General features: G+C 44.1%; 1 protein-coding gene across 1 annotated transcript in view; it reads left to right on the forward strand.

Annotated features, from left to right (window-relative positions):
• The window catches only part of LOC122625634 (fibronectin type-III domain-containing protein 3A-like), a 117,797-nt gene extending 100,550 nt beyond the window's left edge, over positions 1-17,247 (forward strand). The window contains 5 exon segments of the mRNA XM_043805732.1: positions 7,538-7,707; positions 12,518-12,974; positions 13,038-16,484; positions 16,487-16,516; positions 16,519-17,247. Coding sequence (XP_043661667.1) covers positions 7,538-7,707; positions 12,518-12,974; positions 13,038-16,484; positions 16,487-16,516; positions 16,519-16,790 — 4,376 coding nt within the window. The 3' untranslated portion in view covers positions 16,791-17,247.
• Positions 17,248-17,607: the final 360 nt, after the last annotated feature.

Consider the following 17,607-nt stretch of genomic DNA (forward strand, 5'->3'; position numbering starts at 1 on the left):
ATTAATTATTATTATTTAATTATTATTTAAGTTCCTTTTTTTTTTTCCAAATATGAAAATCTTCTTCTATAAAATGTTCGACTTGTCTTCAAATTTGACAGTTTACCATTAAAAATATGCATTCTTCTTGGTTCGATTTTGGCTGTGTGTATTACTTTGCACTCATTTATAGCCACCCACTCCACCCCCTTTCTGCCTTTTGCCCACTTTCCCCCCCTTCCCCCTTCCGTTGGCTTTGGTCATTCGTCTTCCATTTCGTGTTTTAATGAGCTTCATGCGCCACACGCTGATTTCGCTTTCTTCGCCTCTTGCTCGTTTTTTGTTTCGCTTTGGCTTGTTATTATTATTGTTTCTTCTCTTCCACTCTGGGATTCTCCCCTCCCCTTGCCACCACCCAGTAATATTTAATTTTTGTTTTTTTCCCCACTCGCTCGCTGGCAAATTGCAAATTGCGGGTTAGCATTTCTTAATGTCAATGCCATCGCAGCGGGCAGGAGAAGAATTACTCTGCTGGGTGGTGAGGGGTGATGGTGGAGAAGAGGTGAGGGGAAGAGGGGGCGAAGTGGGAGGGCGGCAAAACAAAAGACCAGAACGAAATTGGCGAACTCTCGGCCAGAACCGGACTATCACACTGAAAGAAATAGATGTCACTTACAGCATCTAGCATCTTATTCTTACTTCTTATTTATTTGCTTTCGTTTGAGCAACTCTTTCCCAATTTACACATTAAAGAGCCCTTATAAATAAAGGGTATATACTTTCATAGCATACAAATAATTTCGTATTATATTTGGTAATTGTAGGGCTCATCTTCATTAATCATAATTGATAATTTAAGTTAGTTTTCGAAAGCAATTTAAATAAAATAACTCAATTTGATACCAAGATGTTTATGGTTATTTTGGCCCCATGTAGACTCCCTGGCCAGAACAACGAAAGCACAGCTTTTCCCTCGCCTTTCGTTTTTTGGCTTAAGTGGGCAAGTTAATTGAATTGGGGCTTATGCGCGGCCAGGAGTTGGGTGGAGTACAGTCCCGACTAATTGTTAATTGCTCGGGGGTGGCCAAGAAGAAGCAGAAAGGGCCGGGAGCACTCCATGCATTTATGGTAATGCGAAAAGCAAGCGGCGAGTGGCGAATGGCGAATGGCGAACATCGAAACAAACCGAAGCAAACCGAAAACCCAGCGGGCGAAGAAATTGAAGTGCGGATCAGGGCCGAAAGTGCAACAAATTGAAAGTGTTAACGATTGTGGCTAGCACTGCCAGGGGCAGCAAGTGGAGTCCTTGCAGGAATAATTAAACGGCCTGATTAAGTGGAGCTATAATTGTTGTCGAGCGGGGGTTCCGAGTTCTGAGTTCGAGCAGTTTGCCAAACTTTGCGACGCGCTTAAATTGTTTTGGTATATTTATGAAGTTGGCCAACAGTCCATTAAATAATGCAAATAAAAGTTTGCACATTGCTTTCATTTTTCATCATTTCTATTTATTTTGGCAATATTTATTTGCGTTTGCTCATAGCCATTTGTTTTGATCAACCCCATTAAGCTCATCCACATGCATCCATCATATCCACAAATACTAAACCATAAAGACTTATGCATTAAAATATTATTTTATTGTTTCCATCTGCTATTTGGGTTCTTTGGAATTAAATGATTTTAAAACTAAACCATGCTTGACTTATCTTAGAGCTATTAATTACCGACTCTATCCTCAGGACGGTAAATCCCTTGCTCAGTCTATAATTATTTCTAAATTCCCGGGCTTAACATCGCTGAGCGTACACTGACACCCTACACCCTACCTGGTGATTACACCACTAATCGGTATAAATCTCGCAACTAAACCGAAAATACGCCCCATTAGCCCCTCCATCCAGCTGATACATTATGCACCTGATACGGCGAAGACATTAATTTAAAGCCGGCGAGAAAAGCGCTCTTTCGCCCCAACTTAATTTGCCTGAAAGACACAAAACCAATAAACCAAATGCTGACTTATAGCCTTGTTAACGTCACAGACTTTGGGCAGGGGGCGGCATTTTTGGTGGTGGAGGAGGAGGAGGGGTACGGACCTTGGTTTATCGCTCAGACAAGGCGCAATTTTTCGTTTTAATAACAATATTTACTCATCATAAAGCATAAATGAAGGCATAATGTGTTGACGGGCTGAATGTTCGTATATAAATATGTACGGGTATATGTGCAGACATTAATGTATACATCCCCTGGGAAATGGGTGTAGATGCGTGGGTGTGTGGGTGTTACTGCGGCGGTCACATCTGGCTGCCACGCCCATTTGTCCCCTGGCTGGTGACACCAACATTTCACGTCTGTTTCAGCGCTTTTTGTTTCATTTATTCACTCCTTGTGGGGCCATTTTTTCGCTTGTCTATGAGAACTTCACTTAGGTGACATACAAAAAGCCAATATTTGCCTGACGGGGAAAGCAGACAGAGGCTGCGTGTTTGCCTCGTCAAAGATATTGGAAATTCAAATAAAATGGCAGCCTGCAGGACACTGAAAAAAGATACCTCCGTTTTGAAACTACATAGTTGTGATAACCTTTCATAACATCAATATTTGTAAGCTTACTTTTTATTTGAAGTACTGAAAAAGAAACTTTAATTTTGAAATACTGAAAAAGAAGCTTTATCTTTGGCACCTATAATATTTTCTATTTCATAGGAAATATATTTCTTAAATATTTTGCAAATATGCCACAACAATACATCTTTTCGCTCAGTGGAGATGTGAAACAGGACGTGCGACACGTGCAGACTGGCAAATGACGCTAGGTGGCGCCACCCCAACTCCCAGTCCCCATCCGCGTGGGAAAACAAATCCTCCCTTTCCTCCACCCCCCTCTGGCTTTTTCAGCCCCTCGGAAAACCATCAATCAATGAGTCTTAGAGCATTTTGTAGCCTTCGATTTGTGGGCAAGCGTTTAACGGGGCGTATGCGCAATTAATGCGCGATGTCGTGAACAAAATGAAGAGAACTCTTAAAGAAATTTTCTGCTAGAGCTTTCCATGATGGAATTCGTGAGCGCTCTGCTCTAATTGCATTTTGCGAAAGCTGTTTTTTATTTCTCGTCTTTTTCTGTATTTTGTTTCATCATAATTATCGAGATAATTACGCACGCATCGTTAATTGGATGGATGCGAATTAAGGGGGAAGAGGGTTATGGTTATGTAGGGAAACTGTGAGGGAGATTAAAGAGAATGGGAATGCGAATGGAAATGGGAGAGACACGCAATTATCATGAGATCGAAATTTGAGATAAGTGAGGAAAAGTGTTGATTTAATGAGCCAACTAACCACAAACTGGTCTAGATTTGGTGTGTAATTATCGAGAACATCAAAGCGATGGAGCAAACAAAAGCCCCCTGCGAGTTAACTTTCCAATCAAAAGTATAATATCAAATTGACACCCCCATGGAAATCATTTGCATATCCTCCAATCGAAAAGAATCATAAATCAAGCTCAAGACAATCGAGAGTTTATTCAACTCCCTGGGCACTCATCAAAAGGAATCTTGAATGAATGTTATATATATAAAATATTCATATAATAAGATGAATTCCTCCTCAATAACTCACTTGAACAAATCGAACAAAACATTCAATCGGAGGAAATCTCTTCTTGAGTTTCCTTGACTGAAGTTTTGCTTTTCGGCTACTAACCCAATTGTTATTAATTTTATAGACATTTGGTGCGTGTTATTCGTGTTATGCCTGTGCGTGCTGCCAACAATCGAAACCGCCAGACAACAGCCCTCACCCCTGACCCCTACCTCTGACCCCGAACCCGCGACACTGACTAACTGAGCAAACGACGGACTGAGGGTCGGAGAATGGGAAGCCGAGCGGCTCAACAATGCGTAACAACAGGAAAGCAATAACAATTTGCAATTAGCCCAAACGCGTTTGGACCACAACTTTATTTTGACACTGTTTACCAAAGGAACGGCGGGTTAAGGGGGCCAACGAGGGTTAAGAGTGTGCAGGGGACAAGGTCAACGCATCAGGGCAGAAAATTGAAGTGGCTGATTTTGCGCCAGCGAGGGTAGATACCTGAGTTACTGGGATGTTTTAACGCTTATGTAACTATAACGCACATTTATGCGCCTCAAGGCTTTTATCGAAAATGTAATTGCTCACCAACGCTTGTCATTTTCATAACTTTGTACCTCAGTAACTATGAAATATAAGTTTTTGAATTCCCCACTAAACTATTGTTGCTGTTCAAAAGTACCAACCAATATATATAAACTTTTTTAACTTCTGTCTTAACTTACTATTTAAGTTTCCTAAGAAGTATATATGTACATTCGCAGAAATCCCTCGGAACTTCCAGGGTAACTTACACTTTCCTTGCGAGAATACCTTTTCAAGCACCCCAACCCCAAATCGCTTCTTAAGCAGTTTAGCATTAATTAAGTTTAAGTAAGAGTTGCAGACACTCGCGGAGAAAGACGAGGAGGTTTTGTCGCTGAAGTATAGTACTTAATTTAACTGTCTGTCTGCTGGCCAAGTGATAAGCTATTTCCCCCGCAAACTCGGCAACCAGCCCCGTTCCGCCAAACTAATTGCTGCCTTTTAACACTTGAGGGAATTTCACTCGCCATCTATCTCGCTCTCGGAACGGTGTGCATTTCCTGGCCAGACAATCTTCACCGGCCCCTGAAAAACCCCCCATTTCGCACTACCTTACTCACTCGAAATGATTAACTGCATGGCGTATTGTGGAAGGGGGGAGAAAACTCTGGGTTTCAGTTTATCAGCCATCATCGGTTGTCCGCATTTCAGTCGCATTATGCGTCAGCGCACTAAACCAGCATTTTTACACCTAAGAGCAGATGAAGGAACTTCGGACCAGGGGACCGAAGTCCGGAGTCCGGACTGGTCTAGTAATTTCTGCCGGCGGATGGCATTTAATGCATGATTGAACGGCGGGGCCCAGCATTTTCGGCCTCAATGAGTGCGAGACATGGCTAAGCGTATTAGCAGCCGCATTACCGTTAAGTTTACAGTTTAACTATCAAAGCGAAAGCGGGGGAGTCCCCAGTCCCCTACCTAGCTACCTATCTGCCACACACTCCCTCGCAGAGCAACCACACGATAACCTACCCACAATCCATTTGCCAACATTACGCATACGCCGCGTGGTGTCCATAAAAAATGCAGCTCTGCATAGTTTAGCCAGCGAAAGAGAACAGAAGGCGCAAAAGCACAATAACAAGAGCAAATGCTGCAGTCGAGTGTCGAGTATTAAATACCCCTTTTTTCGAGATTTGACACCAACTCAAGATCACATTAATGGTTCTTAAAACGAATCTTAAAAATCCATTTCTTACGCCCTTCAAAGTAAGGGTGTGACTTGGATTACTTTATTTGTTTTTGATATTTGTAGATAGTGACTAATTAAATATTTACTTCGCACTTCCCCATCTTCATACTGACAGACTGAGTTGCAGATCGATTTAGTTCGTTATTCTGATAAAGTATGCAAATACTTTATAGGGCCCAAATGGCTTTCTTCGATTAACAACATTATTTAACGAACCTGTACACCCTTTTACTCCTCAAGTACCGGGTACAACTGCAAGAAGGCAAGGGTTTTCTTTGCAAACGAAATGGGAAATAGGGGGAGAAAACTCCGAAAATGGGCCACTAGTGGGCGTGGCCACGTTGCCCCTACGTGCCCCGGCATGCAAAGTGCAATGCTGCAGCTGGGAATCGCATTTTAAACCATCCATATTGATGTGCAAACATGGAATGCATTTTATGATGAACATGGATTTCTGACTCGCTCTTTTTCTGTTTGGGCTTTAAATATTTATGGGCATGATAAAGCGTGGGAATTTAACTAAAGGGCGGGAAGTGAGGCCAATATTAAATCTTTAATACTTGAGTATTATTTATTTAATTAATAGAACAATAAATGTGTTCTTTGTTTCGTGATCTGGAAAGGCATGTTAATTTAATCACGGTGTTTATAGATTCACATCAATAATAATTCGATTATTCCACTTGAAGTACATTTGTATAAACGAGAATGGCTGGACATTCGTCTCCTTATCATTTATCAAAGCGAATTATGCGCTAATCTCGACCAGACATCGTCCGTTAACAAATGTTTGCTCATTCGCAGTCTTTAGCTTTTTCCATTATTTTCCTCGTCGCATTGCAGCCAAAAAATAGTTGGAGGCAAGCAGCAGAGGAATAGAATTGAAAAGCAATACAAATCCACAAATCAAAATATATCTGAAATGTTTGAGGGGGCAACTTTCGGGGCGGTCTGCTGTCGTTTATTCTGTGGCAATGACATGCGACAACGTTGCAGTTGAAATGGATCCCCAGATGGAATGGAAATGGCCGTGGAATGGTAGTTCTGATATTAGTATTATCCCTCGCCTGCCGCCCTGCCGCCCATTCCCCCGTTCAAATGACAGTGGCGAAACCAGAACCAGAACCATAACCAGAACCCGAAACAGATCCAGACAATGCTGAGGCTATGATTTCGATTCCGACTCCGATGCCCTGCCAAGAACCCCGAAAACTTCTTTTGTTCACCCCTCCTCCACTGCTCGATTCTCGATTTTTCTCTCTTCACGAAATGAGGCTGCCAAGAAATGTTTGCTCTAGAGATTTCTATGCTTCCAACACATTTATTAAAGCCAACTATCGAGCGGAGAGAGGGGCAGTGCAGTGCCTATGACAGGAGCGGCACGGGACTGCACGGGTAGGGCCGGGCTGGATATTAATCATCGAGCAGACTTAAATTGCAAATGAAATCGGAATTGGGCAACGGTGCGTATGCGTATCGTAGTTGAGTAGTTCGAGGCGACGAGGGAGCCAGAAATTGGCAGACTCTGTCAAGCATTTGTTGGCTGCAGCAAACACAAACATACATATTCAAATGTATACACTGGGGCAAATCGGAGAAGGAAACAAAACTTTAAACTTTATAAGGAATGTATGTAAGCAATTCAGACAAAACTTTTAGTAAGCAACAAATAAAATTTGTAATAAATAATTTAATGTTCTTTGCCAAAGCATATTCCACGTTCTGATGGAAAATTTAAGTTAAAACTACTTTGATTTGCCTAACTAGACTATGAAGTATTCTCAAGAGCCAGAACCAAGTAATGAATTTGTCGCAGTGCATATATATTTGCACACATCCAAAAAAAAGACTGAGAGTCGGCTAGGAAGAGAGAGATATCCATTAAGCAAACACAGAGAAATCGCCGCTGACATAAAGCAGCAATGGCTGTCCTGGCAATGTCCTGAATCCCCCCTAGTCCTTTCTCGCGTATCTGGCTGCCGCCTCGCTGGCGCCAGCTGTCGCCTGCTTTAACTTGTGCCCTCTCACATGACTACAGCACATGTATCTGTAGCATTTTGTATCTGCGAGATGGTCGCACTCGAACTCGCAATCGCACTCGCACTCGCTCATATCATCAGCATATTGCCGCTTGTTGAAGAACCTTAAGTAATTTGTCCCCCTTTCCGCTTCTGCTACTTTCAGGTCCCGCCGTTCAGATGGTGTCCCAGAACCGACCTCCACCGCCGATGCCGGTGCCCGTCCAGGTGCCCCAGTACGTCAACGAGAACGGAACGCTGACCCACGTGATGCTCTCGCCGCAGCAGTACCAGCAACTGCATCCTGGCCAGGGACACCTCCACCCAGCGCCATTCGTAAGTAGCTATGTGAAAGAATCCCAAAAGTGTCGAGAATCATCTCATAAGCTGTGGAAATTATTTATTAAACTGGAGTTTCATTAATTTCAAACTGTTATTGAACCAGTTATGCCTTTTTCTGAAGTTATCAATTAAAGAATCTTTTCACATCGTAAACCTTTCATTATAACAAGGCATTCTGCAAACTAATTAATTAATATCGACACATTTTATCGGACATTTAAAGCGGAAAAACAATGCGCAAAACCCAGACCCTTTGCAATCGAATAGCTGGAAAACAGTATCTCATTTCCAACCCGCTGGCGGAACTTCCTTCGCTTATCAATTAATTGACAGCTAATTGAGCGAACAACCAGCAATCAACGGCAATAATTCCCCGCTGCTTATTCGATTTAAGAACGAAATTTGCATTGGGGGCGTCTGTAAAAATAATTTATTGACCAAATGTCGCCGTATGCGGCAAACAAACCGGATTGGATCCGGGTGAAGTGGTTCCTGGAAAACTGAAAACTATTCAATTTCAGCCAGACTCGGGGATTCGATGCAAATGCATTATGAAACTGAAACTGAAACGGCCCGAAACAATGGCTAAAATGGGTAAACTTTTACCTAAACAATAACAACAATTTAAGCAAAGTTTAAACAAAAACAAAAGCGGAAAAACAGTTGGCCAGCTGTCGGTGCTTTTGTATATATAATTTATTTATTCATCGGTTGGCCTAAGTTTTTGTTTTTTAGCAGCAATATCGTTTTGTTTGTTCGCCCTTCTGCTTCTGCAGTGCAAGGGAAAATTCGAGGGAGTCGAGGGGAAGAGCGTGAAATTTGCACAACTAATTAGTCTATTTCGCACAATTCCAAAGTCCCATTTACGTTGCTCAATTCCTGAGTCACCATGCGCAAATATTTGAAAGGCAAATGCATTCAGAGGCAGTACGATACGTTTATCGCCTGAATTCGTTTCATTGCATTTCGCGAGCTGTCATTTAGGCGTGAGCTTTGACAATTGTTCTGCGAAATTGTTTGGCCAGAATGCTAATTAGCCAGTTGCGAATAGGTGAGGTGCCAACTGTGAGAAAGAAACCGCGTTGATTGTCAGGTAAATGGTCATTTTTGATGAAAAGTAAACTTTAAAGATAAGCCTTTTCCTTTCGATTCCTTTCCATTCCCATTCTTTAAATATTAGAACCTGTTTAAATTCCCAGTTAACAGTTTTATTTATTCAAGCCATTTTTATTCTAGTAATGTTAAAATTACTTCTCAAACAATTAAGAACCCTTTTAATAGAGTAATAAAACATTTACACGTACGAATAATTAAAATTGTGAGTCATAATTTTAAGCTATCTGAAAAATGGTTATATTTCTATTGCTTTCAACTTTGATTCTTGGTCGTTAAGAATTACATATATTCAACTTTTGACTTTTAAGACCTTTAGTATATGGGCCTTTATTACGTGAAAAAAAGACTTTAACTTGGCAATATTTTATTTGAATATTGTGTTACTATCCCTTTGATATTTTTCGGCCATTAACATCCGCAACTAGTTTGCTCCCATGGGGATGCCAAATTGAGAGTGGGAGCTGCTGCATTCCAGTTAAATTGCCTTGCTAATTTGCAAAATGGAGGGGAGCGAAAAAAACGCTTGTTAACCAAACCAGATGAGCGTTGCATAGTCACATCACGTTTCAGAACCCCAACTGTTGCTCCCGCCGCCACTTATGTCTAATAATTTAATAATAACAATTTTATTGTACAGCATAAACATTCCTGTCATCTCTTTTATGTGCAGAATTCGCAAAGTTCGTAGCAACATTTAAGAATTTTCATTTCCATCGCTGGAAATGGTTGGCCAAGATGCGGCAGATTCCTCCAACCATCCAAGTTCGTGACTTGACCAGACTACAAATCCGGTTCTGGGCTAGCGCCTAGCGCAATTTAAATTCTATTGCCCAACTCCCCTCGTTAGGTTATTTATTGTATTATTATCAATCGCTCAATTAAAGCCTGAATTAATTGCACTGTGGTTTTTATAATTTTCAACGATTACGCGCTCTCCGTGGTGCTGATTTATTTGTTAATAGTAGACCAATCACATACAAGTACATAAAAGAACAATACAAGCAATATGTATTTTCATCGTTTTAATTAAAATGTAATTGCTCTCAAAGCGATACAATCAAAAAGAAGTAAAAACAATACTAGATATAGTATACTATAGAGTTAGGAGTTTTAAAAGTAAAAAGCTGTAGGCCTTAAAATGCTGCATTTACGCTGACTAAACGGGCGATTTGCATAACAATTTGTAGGTTTTAGCCGTTGTTTTGCCCAAATTGAGTTAGTGCAAGCCACTAAATGTTGCAGCTTGGTCGTGCCCGCTGCTGGCAACATTGTGGCTCATGACTCCTAATTGAACTCCACTTGAGCTGAACTTTGCTATCACATTTTTACATAACCCGCCAATCCTAATGCCATTTTCACAGTGGAAAACTTGATTAATGCAGCGGCCAACCACTTCATCCGCCTCGTACTCAAATTCGGATTCCAGCTTGGACACATGTGGCTCCGTCACGCTTTGTTGCTGAAATGAAAGTGCCGGCGGTGACTGCTCCGCTGACTCCGCCAATCCGACTTGACTGGCGGAGGCTGAATTTTCCTTGACTTAATTAACAATTTGCTGCCACACACGGCAGAAACACACACTTGCGCATACAGCGGCTAGACATGGGAAACTTTTCAGGGGGTTTGCCATATACCAAGAAAAGATAGAACTTGAAGTATTATTTAAAAATATTATTCGACAATGCAGAATAGACATTTTAATAAGTTGAAGTTTAATATTTTGGGATTGAGACATTTTTCATCAATAATAAAAATATTAACAACAAAGACACAGAAGACAGTCTATAAAATCGAATTATATATTCCGGGCATAAAACTCTATAGTTATGCTATTAATGAGAGTTTGTAAAACTGTTCAATAACAAATCTATGAAGGAAAGTTATAAACATTTATAGAGTGGCAACATTTTTGCCAAATGATCTGACCACAAACCCCTTTGTTCGGGCGCCACTGAACGAAGCACAGAAATTCGCATACTGCACTTACAAATGGCAGCTTCCGCTTGTGTGTTTATGTTGAAATGTTTATAATTTGATTGTATGCTAATTTACATAGTTGGTGGTGTGGTATCCATTATGCAACTTGACTCGAAGTAACGGTATCTGTCGCACCATTGAAACCGAAAACGAAACCAAAACTCCCGCGCAGTAAAAGTTATAATCTTGTTTTGTTTTTTTTCCATGTGCTAATCCGGCTTCTTTTGTTCTCCTTTATTATTTCTGTTGTTTTCGAGCATAAACCGCAACAAAAAACCCATTAACTTTGACCCATATTTTTTCGTATATTCATAGTTAATGACCATCAGAAAAGAACCGTGGTGAGAAATTTGTAGTGTAGAAATTGCACAACACACATAATGCCAACTTTGGTCATGTAAAATCGCGAAATTAGTGTAATTTTAGGGAAAAGAGTTTGCTACAGTTTTACACCGATTGGCGGGCCAAATTATCAATAATCAGTTAGGCCACTTTGGTAATTTTTAGGTAATATTTGCAACATGCGGGCGTGTCTAATTGCCCATATCCGGAAAAGCAATTTATTTAATGATATGCTAGGAAAATCGTTTTAGCCGGGTATTAACTCAGATCACTTTGTATATTCACTTTACAAAACAAAAACCCATAAAAAAAAATTACTTGTGCATAACGATATTTAAGATAACTATTTAAACTATTAACTATTAATAGTTAACCATTTAAATTTTACCTACATTTGTACAAAAAAGTATATATTTTAATTCATAAATGGTCATAGTAAATTGTTCGCGTCCTGATAAATACCTGAAATAAGTAAACGTTTTAAAATTCTTCTGCTTAAAATACATATTTCGTTTAGTTCGTATACAATACAATTACATTTTAAATATACGCGCATAGTCGTAGTCTAACAAAAGCTTCGCTGTATAAGACTTTGTGGGTTACAAACAAATAGCTAGTTGATGTGGAACTTTCTGGGAAGTCTGAAATACTGATGACTGTAAAGCAGTGTTGACAATTTAGATTATTAGCTATATTGAATTATTCCTTACACTGTAGCTATTCCTTAATAGAATTCGAAATTATTTAGCTATAAATAATATTAGTGGGCAATAGTAACTGATTCCAATTTTATGAGTGAAAAGGCTTCATTATATTATTTGTTATTCTATATAATGTTTTTTTTTGTTTTGCGCAACAATTACCACGAATGTTTTCTTGCAATCAAGCATCCCTTGTATATACTTCAATTGCGTTTAAAAAAATACCGTTAGAAGGTGGTATTTTCCGCCTCTGCAAACGCAGCCCCACTAAAAACGTTGCAATTTGTTGTTCCTTGAATTTATATGGGTTTAGTTACTATACTTAACTATTTAGTAGTTCCTAAAAGATCGATGGAATGCTGTTAGGCGAAGAACGAAGAAATTTATTGCGGGAAGAAGTCGCGTAAATTGTCGTCTTCCGTTTTGCGAAAGATAAGAAACCTAGAGTCAATTAGTTGTTATCAGTTTGTTTTTAGTCGACGGCCTGTTCTTTTGCGAGATATTTATAGCCAGCGTGTAAAAGTTGACGTGGAAGTCAGGTCTTTCAGTCAAATAAGCATGGAAGATTCAAAGAAAACGGGAAAAACGCTGCTTATTAAAGTAACATTAGAGTATAACTAACTAATTGTTGAACAGGATAATAAAGTGGAATTTCAAATACCTTCCAGATAAGCGCGAATGGCACATCGCATTTCTACACCCCGGTGGCGGGATATCCTGGCCCAGGACCTGCGGGCAATGGTCCACCACACTATCATTTGCCGCCACCACCGCCGCCGCAGCAGCAGCAGCCGCCACCACAACAACCACAGCAGCCGGCGCCCCAAGGAGCACCACCGCAACAGCAACAACAACAGCAGCCACAGCAGCAGCAGGTGGCACCACCTTCGGTCCAAGGAGCACCGAACGCTGGAAGTGTGGGAGCAGCCCAAGGAGCACCGGCCACTGGGACAGCCACCCACTCGCACCCCCATTCGCACTCCCACTCACACGCCCACTCGCACACACACTCCCAGCCACACGCACATTCCCCGCACTCGCCATCGCCGCCCAACTATCGGGATGAACGCAGCCAGCGGCAGCACAACAAGCTGCTCCGGAAGCTGGAGAAGCAGCGGGAGTCAAGTGAGTATCCTTTGCCGAAAGCAAGCCACGTATTGTATTAATATACATTTCACTGTCTTCCAGATCCCCCGCATTCGCCGTCTCCACGCCGTGCCAATGAACTGAATGGTCACAATAATAACAACATTCCTCCGGGTGTGTCCCTGCCCGGACACCTCAGTAGCCACCATCATGCAGTGAACCATCAAGGACGCCGCCTGCCGCAGCAGCACCAGGGGCAGACCCATCAGGTGGCACAGCAGCAACAGTCGCAGGCCAGGAACGGGAATCCGCAGCATCCCCAGAGGGCCGGCAGCAGTGTGGGTGGCGCCAGCTCCGTGGGAACCTCCGAGGACGGCGAGGATAACTCCAGTCTGGCCGGCGATGATGAGGAGGAGTACCATCGAGAGAACAGCATCATTGAGCAGATCTCTGCTATTGAAAAGCCTGAGGTAATAGATGTGACTTCGCGGGCAGCCAAGATAATTTGGGAGAGTCCAGCCATTGCAAATACCGTGACGGTGGATATGCGGCAGCTGCGGTACCAAGTGCTCCTCTGTGATTCTGGAAAGCAGTGCAAGTACAAGAGCTTGTACCAAGGAGAGGCCTACGAGTGCATTGTGCAGGACCTGCAGCCGGGTCAGGATTACCTGGTGCGCTTGCAGGTGCACTACCAAAAACTTACGGGAACAGTGAGTGATCCCACGGAATTTCGGACGCCTCCCTGTGAGCCAGATCAACCGCCGCCTCCGAAACTGGTGTCCCGGACCAAGAACTCCATAAACCTTCGATGGGCTGCTCCAGCAGCAAACGGTGCCAGCATTCAGCACTATCTGCTGGAATACGATGAGGGCAGGATGCCAGGACAACCGCAAAAGTTCGTGGAGTTGGCCAAGATCAAGGCCAAGCACTATGTCATTGGAAAACTGCAGCCGACTACGGTCTACAGTTTCCGTTGGGCGGCAGTTAATGAAGCGGGTCAGAGCCCCTATTCCCCGGTGGCCAGCTACAGCCCCTCCGGAAACCCACCGCCAGTGCCTAAACCACCTCAGCTGCTGGCCAGCAGTTCCAGTTCCCTAAAACTAGGCTGGGAGCGACGGGCGCAAGATGGAGATTTTCTGCTGCAACTGCAAGATGCAGAGTCGGGTCACGGTTTCCTGAATACCTACAAGGGTACAGAGCTGCAAACGGAGTGCCTGCAATTAAGGCGTGCTAGCAGCTACCAATTCCGTCTAAGATCCGAAAACGAAGCGGGTTTCTCACCCTGGTCGCCGGAGGTTAGCTACCGCACCTTAGCGGAACGTCCCGGAAGACCGGGCAAGCCACATGCCAAGGGAAAGATTCATGGCACCCAGTTCAAGGCTCGCTGGGATGCACCCAGCGATTCCGGTGGTGCTGAGATCCTTCGCTACCACTTGGAGCTAAGTGCCGCAGGTCCAGCATTTGAAAGGATCTACAGTGGCGCCGAATCAGAAGCCATGTGCGAAAGACTTCAGCCGGGCACCACATACGCTCTGCGAGCCTGTTGCGAAGGTCCAGCTGGTCAGAGTCCCTACTCCGACATAGGACACGTCACCACGGAGGCTGTGGCGCCATCTGCTCCGCCTCCGCCGCATTGCAGTGATCCGCCCTCGCCGTACGCCGCCCTTCTGAAGCTTCAGCATCCGGAGTATAACGGTGGAGCTCCGATCTTAGAGTTCGAAGCCCAGATGCGTCGCCTGGAGCAAGTGCAACCTCCGCAGATGGTCTACCGCGGCAAGCAGGCCTACTTTGTGGCGCAGGATCTGACACCTGGTGGCATGTATGAAACCCAGGTAAGGGCTATCAACCGGATTGGCGCCGGTAATTGGTCCCAGTGGATGAGATTTACGGCTGCAGCTGCTGCTCCTGGAGTTCCCGAAGAGCTACGGGTGCTGGTGAAGTCGGCCACCCACCTGGGTGTCAGTTGGCAAGCGCCGTTGCAGGAGAATGGTGCCCCAGTGACCAGTTACACTCTTAAAAGTGCCAGCCAAGAAAGAAGGGAAGGGGACTCGGAGGAGGAGGCCAAAGAGCCGCCTAGCTCCGAATTCCACAACTGCTATCAGGGACCACAAACCTGCGCTGAACTGAGAAACCTTTCGCCCTACACACGCTACCATTTCCGCATCCAGGCGAGCAACTCAGCCGGAACGGGAAACTCCTCCGACGTGATAAGTGTGTGTACGCCAGCCGCAGTTCCCGGAGCTCCTCAAATGCAGGGCTACGAGTTCACCGCCCAGGAGGTCACACTCAACTGGACGCAGCCAGCGGCCCACGGCTCGCCCATATGCTCCTACAACATCGAGTACGGGGAACGAACCATTGCCACTCCGGATGCCTGTACACGCTACACTGTTAGCGGCTTAATGCCGGAAACCGGCTACAAGTTCCGTGTTCAAGCGGTCAACGCCATTGGCGCCGGAGCTTTCAGTGCCTATGCTAAGCTGACCACCCAACCAGCTCCTCCGGCACCACCTCGCTTAGAGTGCAGCGGTGCTGGCCACAATTACATAAAGCTGAAGTGGGGCGAGAACGGAAACGGCAAAGTGGTAAACTCCAACCCGTCTGGAAATGGTGGCGACTTTACCAAGTACTTTGTGGAGATGTATGTGGCCAGGGCTAAGCAGTTCCAGGCCGTCTACTCCGGCACCAACTGCATGTGCAAGGTGCACAAACTGCAAGAGCGAAGCAGCTACACCTTCCGGATTTATGCCCATACCGATCGGGCTGGCGATGGGGATTACTCGGAGGAATTCGTTTTTGAGACTTCGGCCACGCTGCCGGCGAACATAAAGCCTCCCCGTGTTGTCCAAGAGGGTAGCGTTTGCCTGATGGAGCTACCTGGCCAACTGGGAATGCAACTCACCCTGGAGTGGCAGCACTCAAAGAACTCCTTCAACGACCGCGTGGAGTACGAATTGCAGTATGCAGTTTTGGGCACAGCTGAATTGGAGGGTGAATCCTTGTCGCCCAAAGGACGCAGCAGCAGTTCCAGTGGCAGTTCAAATGGAGCTCCAATTAATTTGCCCAACCATGACTACAGGCAATTGTATCGCGGCCCAGAGACCAAATTCACCATTGACAATCTGGCAGCTGGTACATGTTACCAGTTCCGAGTATGTCCAGTGCGAATAGCGGCGGGCGGAGAACTCCTTTACGGTCAGCCGTCCAGTCCGTTGCGCTACCAGGTGCCCAGTGAACTGGATCCTAGCTCGGCGACCTGTCATCACCACCTGCACGGCTCCACAGCTATACCGGCGATCGCCACCAACCAGAGAAGCAGCCGGAAACTGTCCGCCGGCAATGGCTCAACCAACGGTCTGCACATGCGATCGGTGAGTGCGTCGGCAATAAGTGGAGCGAGCGGCGTGGGAGCAGATCCCGTGGCAATTGGACGACTGCAGCAGGAGCTTTCTGGTTTCAATGCCTGTGCAGATCCCCTGCATCACCATCATCATCATCACCACCACCACCATCAGCCGTGCGGTGGCGGCGTAGGAGGAGCCGGTGGAATCTCGGGGCAACTGACTCGCACCACCAGCATCAGCACACATGCATCACTCGCATCACATGCACCACGCCCACCATCCGCACACCGGAATGGGCGGTAGCTCTTCGAATTCCAGCTCCTCGACGGCAGCGGCCATATCCTCTAGTTTGGCCCAAACGGGAGGGTTAAGGCGGATAGTTAGTAAAGTTACTTCACTTTACTCCAACCGGAGGCGTCTTAGCGATCAACAAAAGGCCGTGTTCATTGTGGTCTCCTTCCTAGTGGGCACTTTCCTGGTCGCCATGCTGGTCAACATGTTGAGGGGCTAAAAGGACACGAGATTCAAACATGTGGCGCCCTACGTGGGATACCATAGGATTTGCAGGCAAAACGACAGGAGAAAAGTAAAAAACAAACAAATATGAAACACTTTGTCTCAAAGAAGTAATTTAAACCATTAGTTGTAATTATGTATTTTTTATATATTTACCGTAACTGAATGAAACAAAATCAAACTGTATATTGTCTAATTTTAAACAAAACAAACATAACAGGAAATCAAAAAAAAAAGAGCCAATAGAAAGTGGAATAGAGGAGGAGAGTTGAGAAGGCAAAACCCCATTAATTGTATTAAATGTACACAAAACCGCAACAGCATACATTCACACAGCTAAATGTTAAAAATGGTATTTACTTATAATATTTGTTGTCACAAAACGAAAGTCTAATCTCCATATGTGCTATAAACAAACGAGACCAGCCAGCAAATGAACCTAAAGGCTCACTAGTACTTGTCAAACCTGTTTCGAAATGCTTCACAAGCTTTTACCTTCTGTGTGGCCCGCAACAAGTTAAAGTGCATTTGCCCTCCCGCAGGATTGTAAAATTCGTGTAAAATACGTGTAGAACTAGCATGTGGGCGTGGCCCCGCCCGCTGCGCATGATTTTTTTTACAGACTTTTTGTAAAATGTATTCCAAGAAAACGATTGTAGATAGCTGGTCAACAAATTGCACCATCTAAAAACACTCCTAAGTAGCTAAAAATAACCGAATGGTGGAAGGGGCGGGCATCAAGGATGCCAGAGGGCAGAGGGCAAATGCCAGAACGAATAATTAAACGAAAGTATGAATTTATTAGACTACTA

Source organism: Drosophila teissieri, unplaced genomic scaffold, assembly GCF_016746235.2.
Source record: "Drosophila teissieri strain GT53w unplaced genomic scaffold, Prin_Dtei_1.1 Segkk31_quiver_pilon_scaf, whole genome shotgun sequence".
NCBI classification, from domain to species: domain Eukaryota; kingdom Metazoa; phylum Arthropoda; class Insecta; order Diptera; family Drosophilidae; genus Drosophila; species Drosophila teissieri.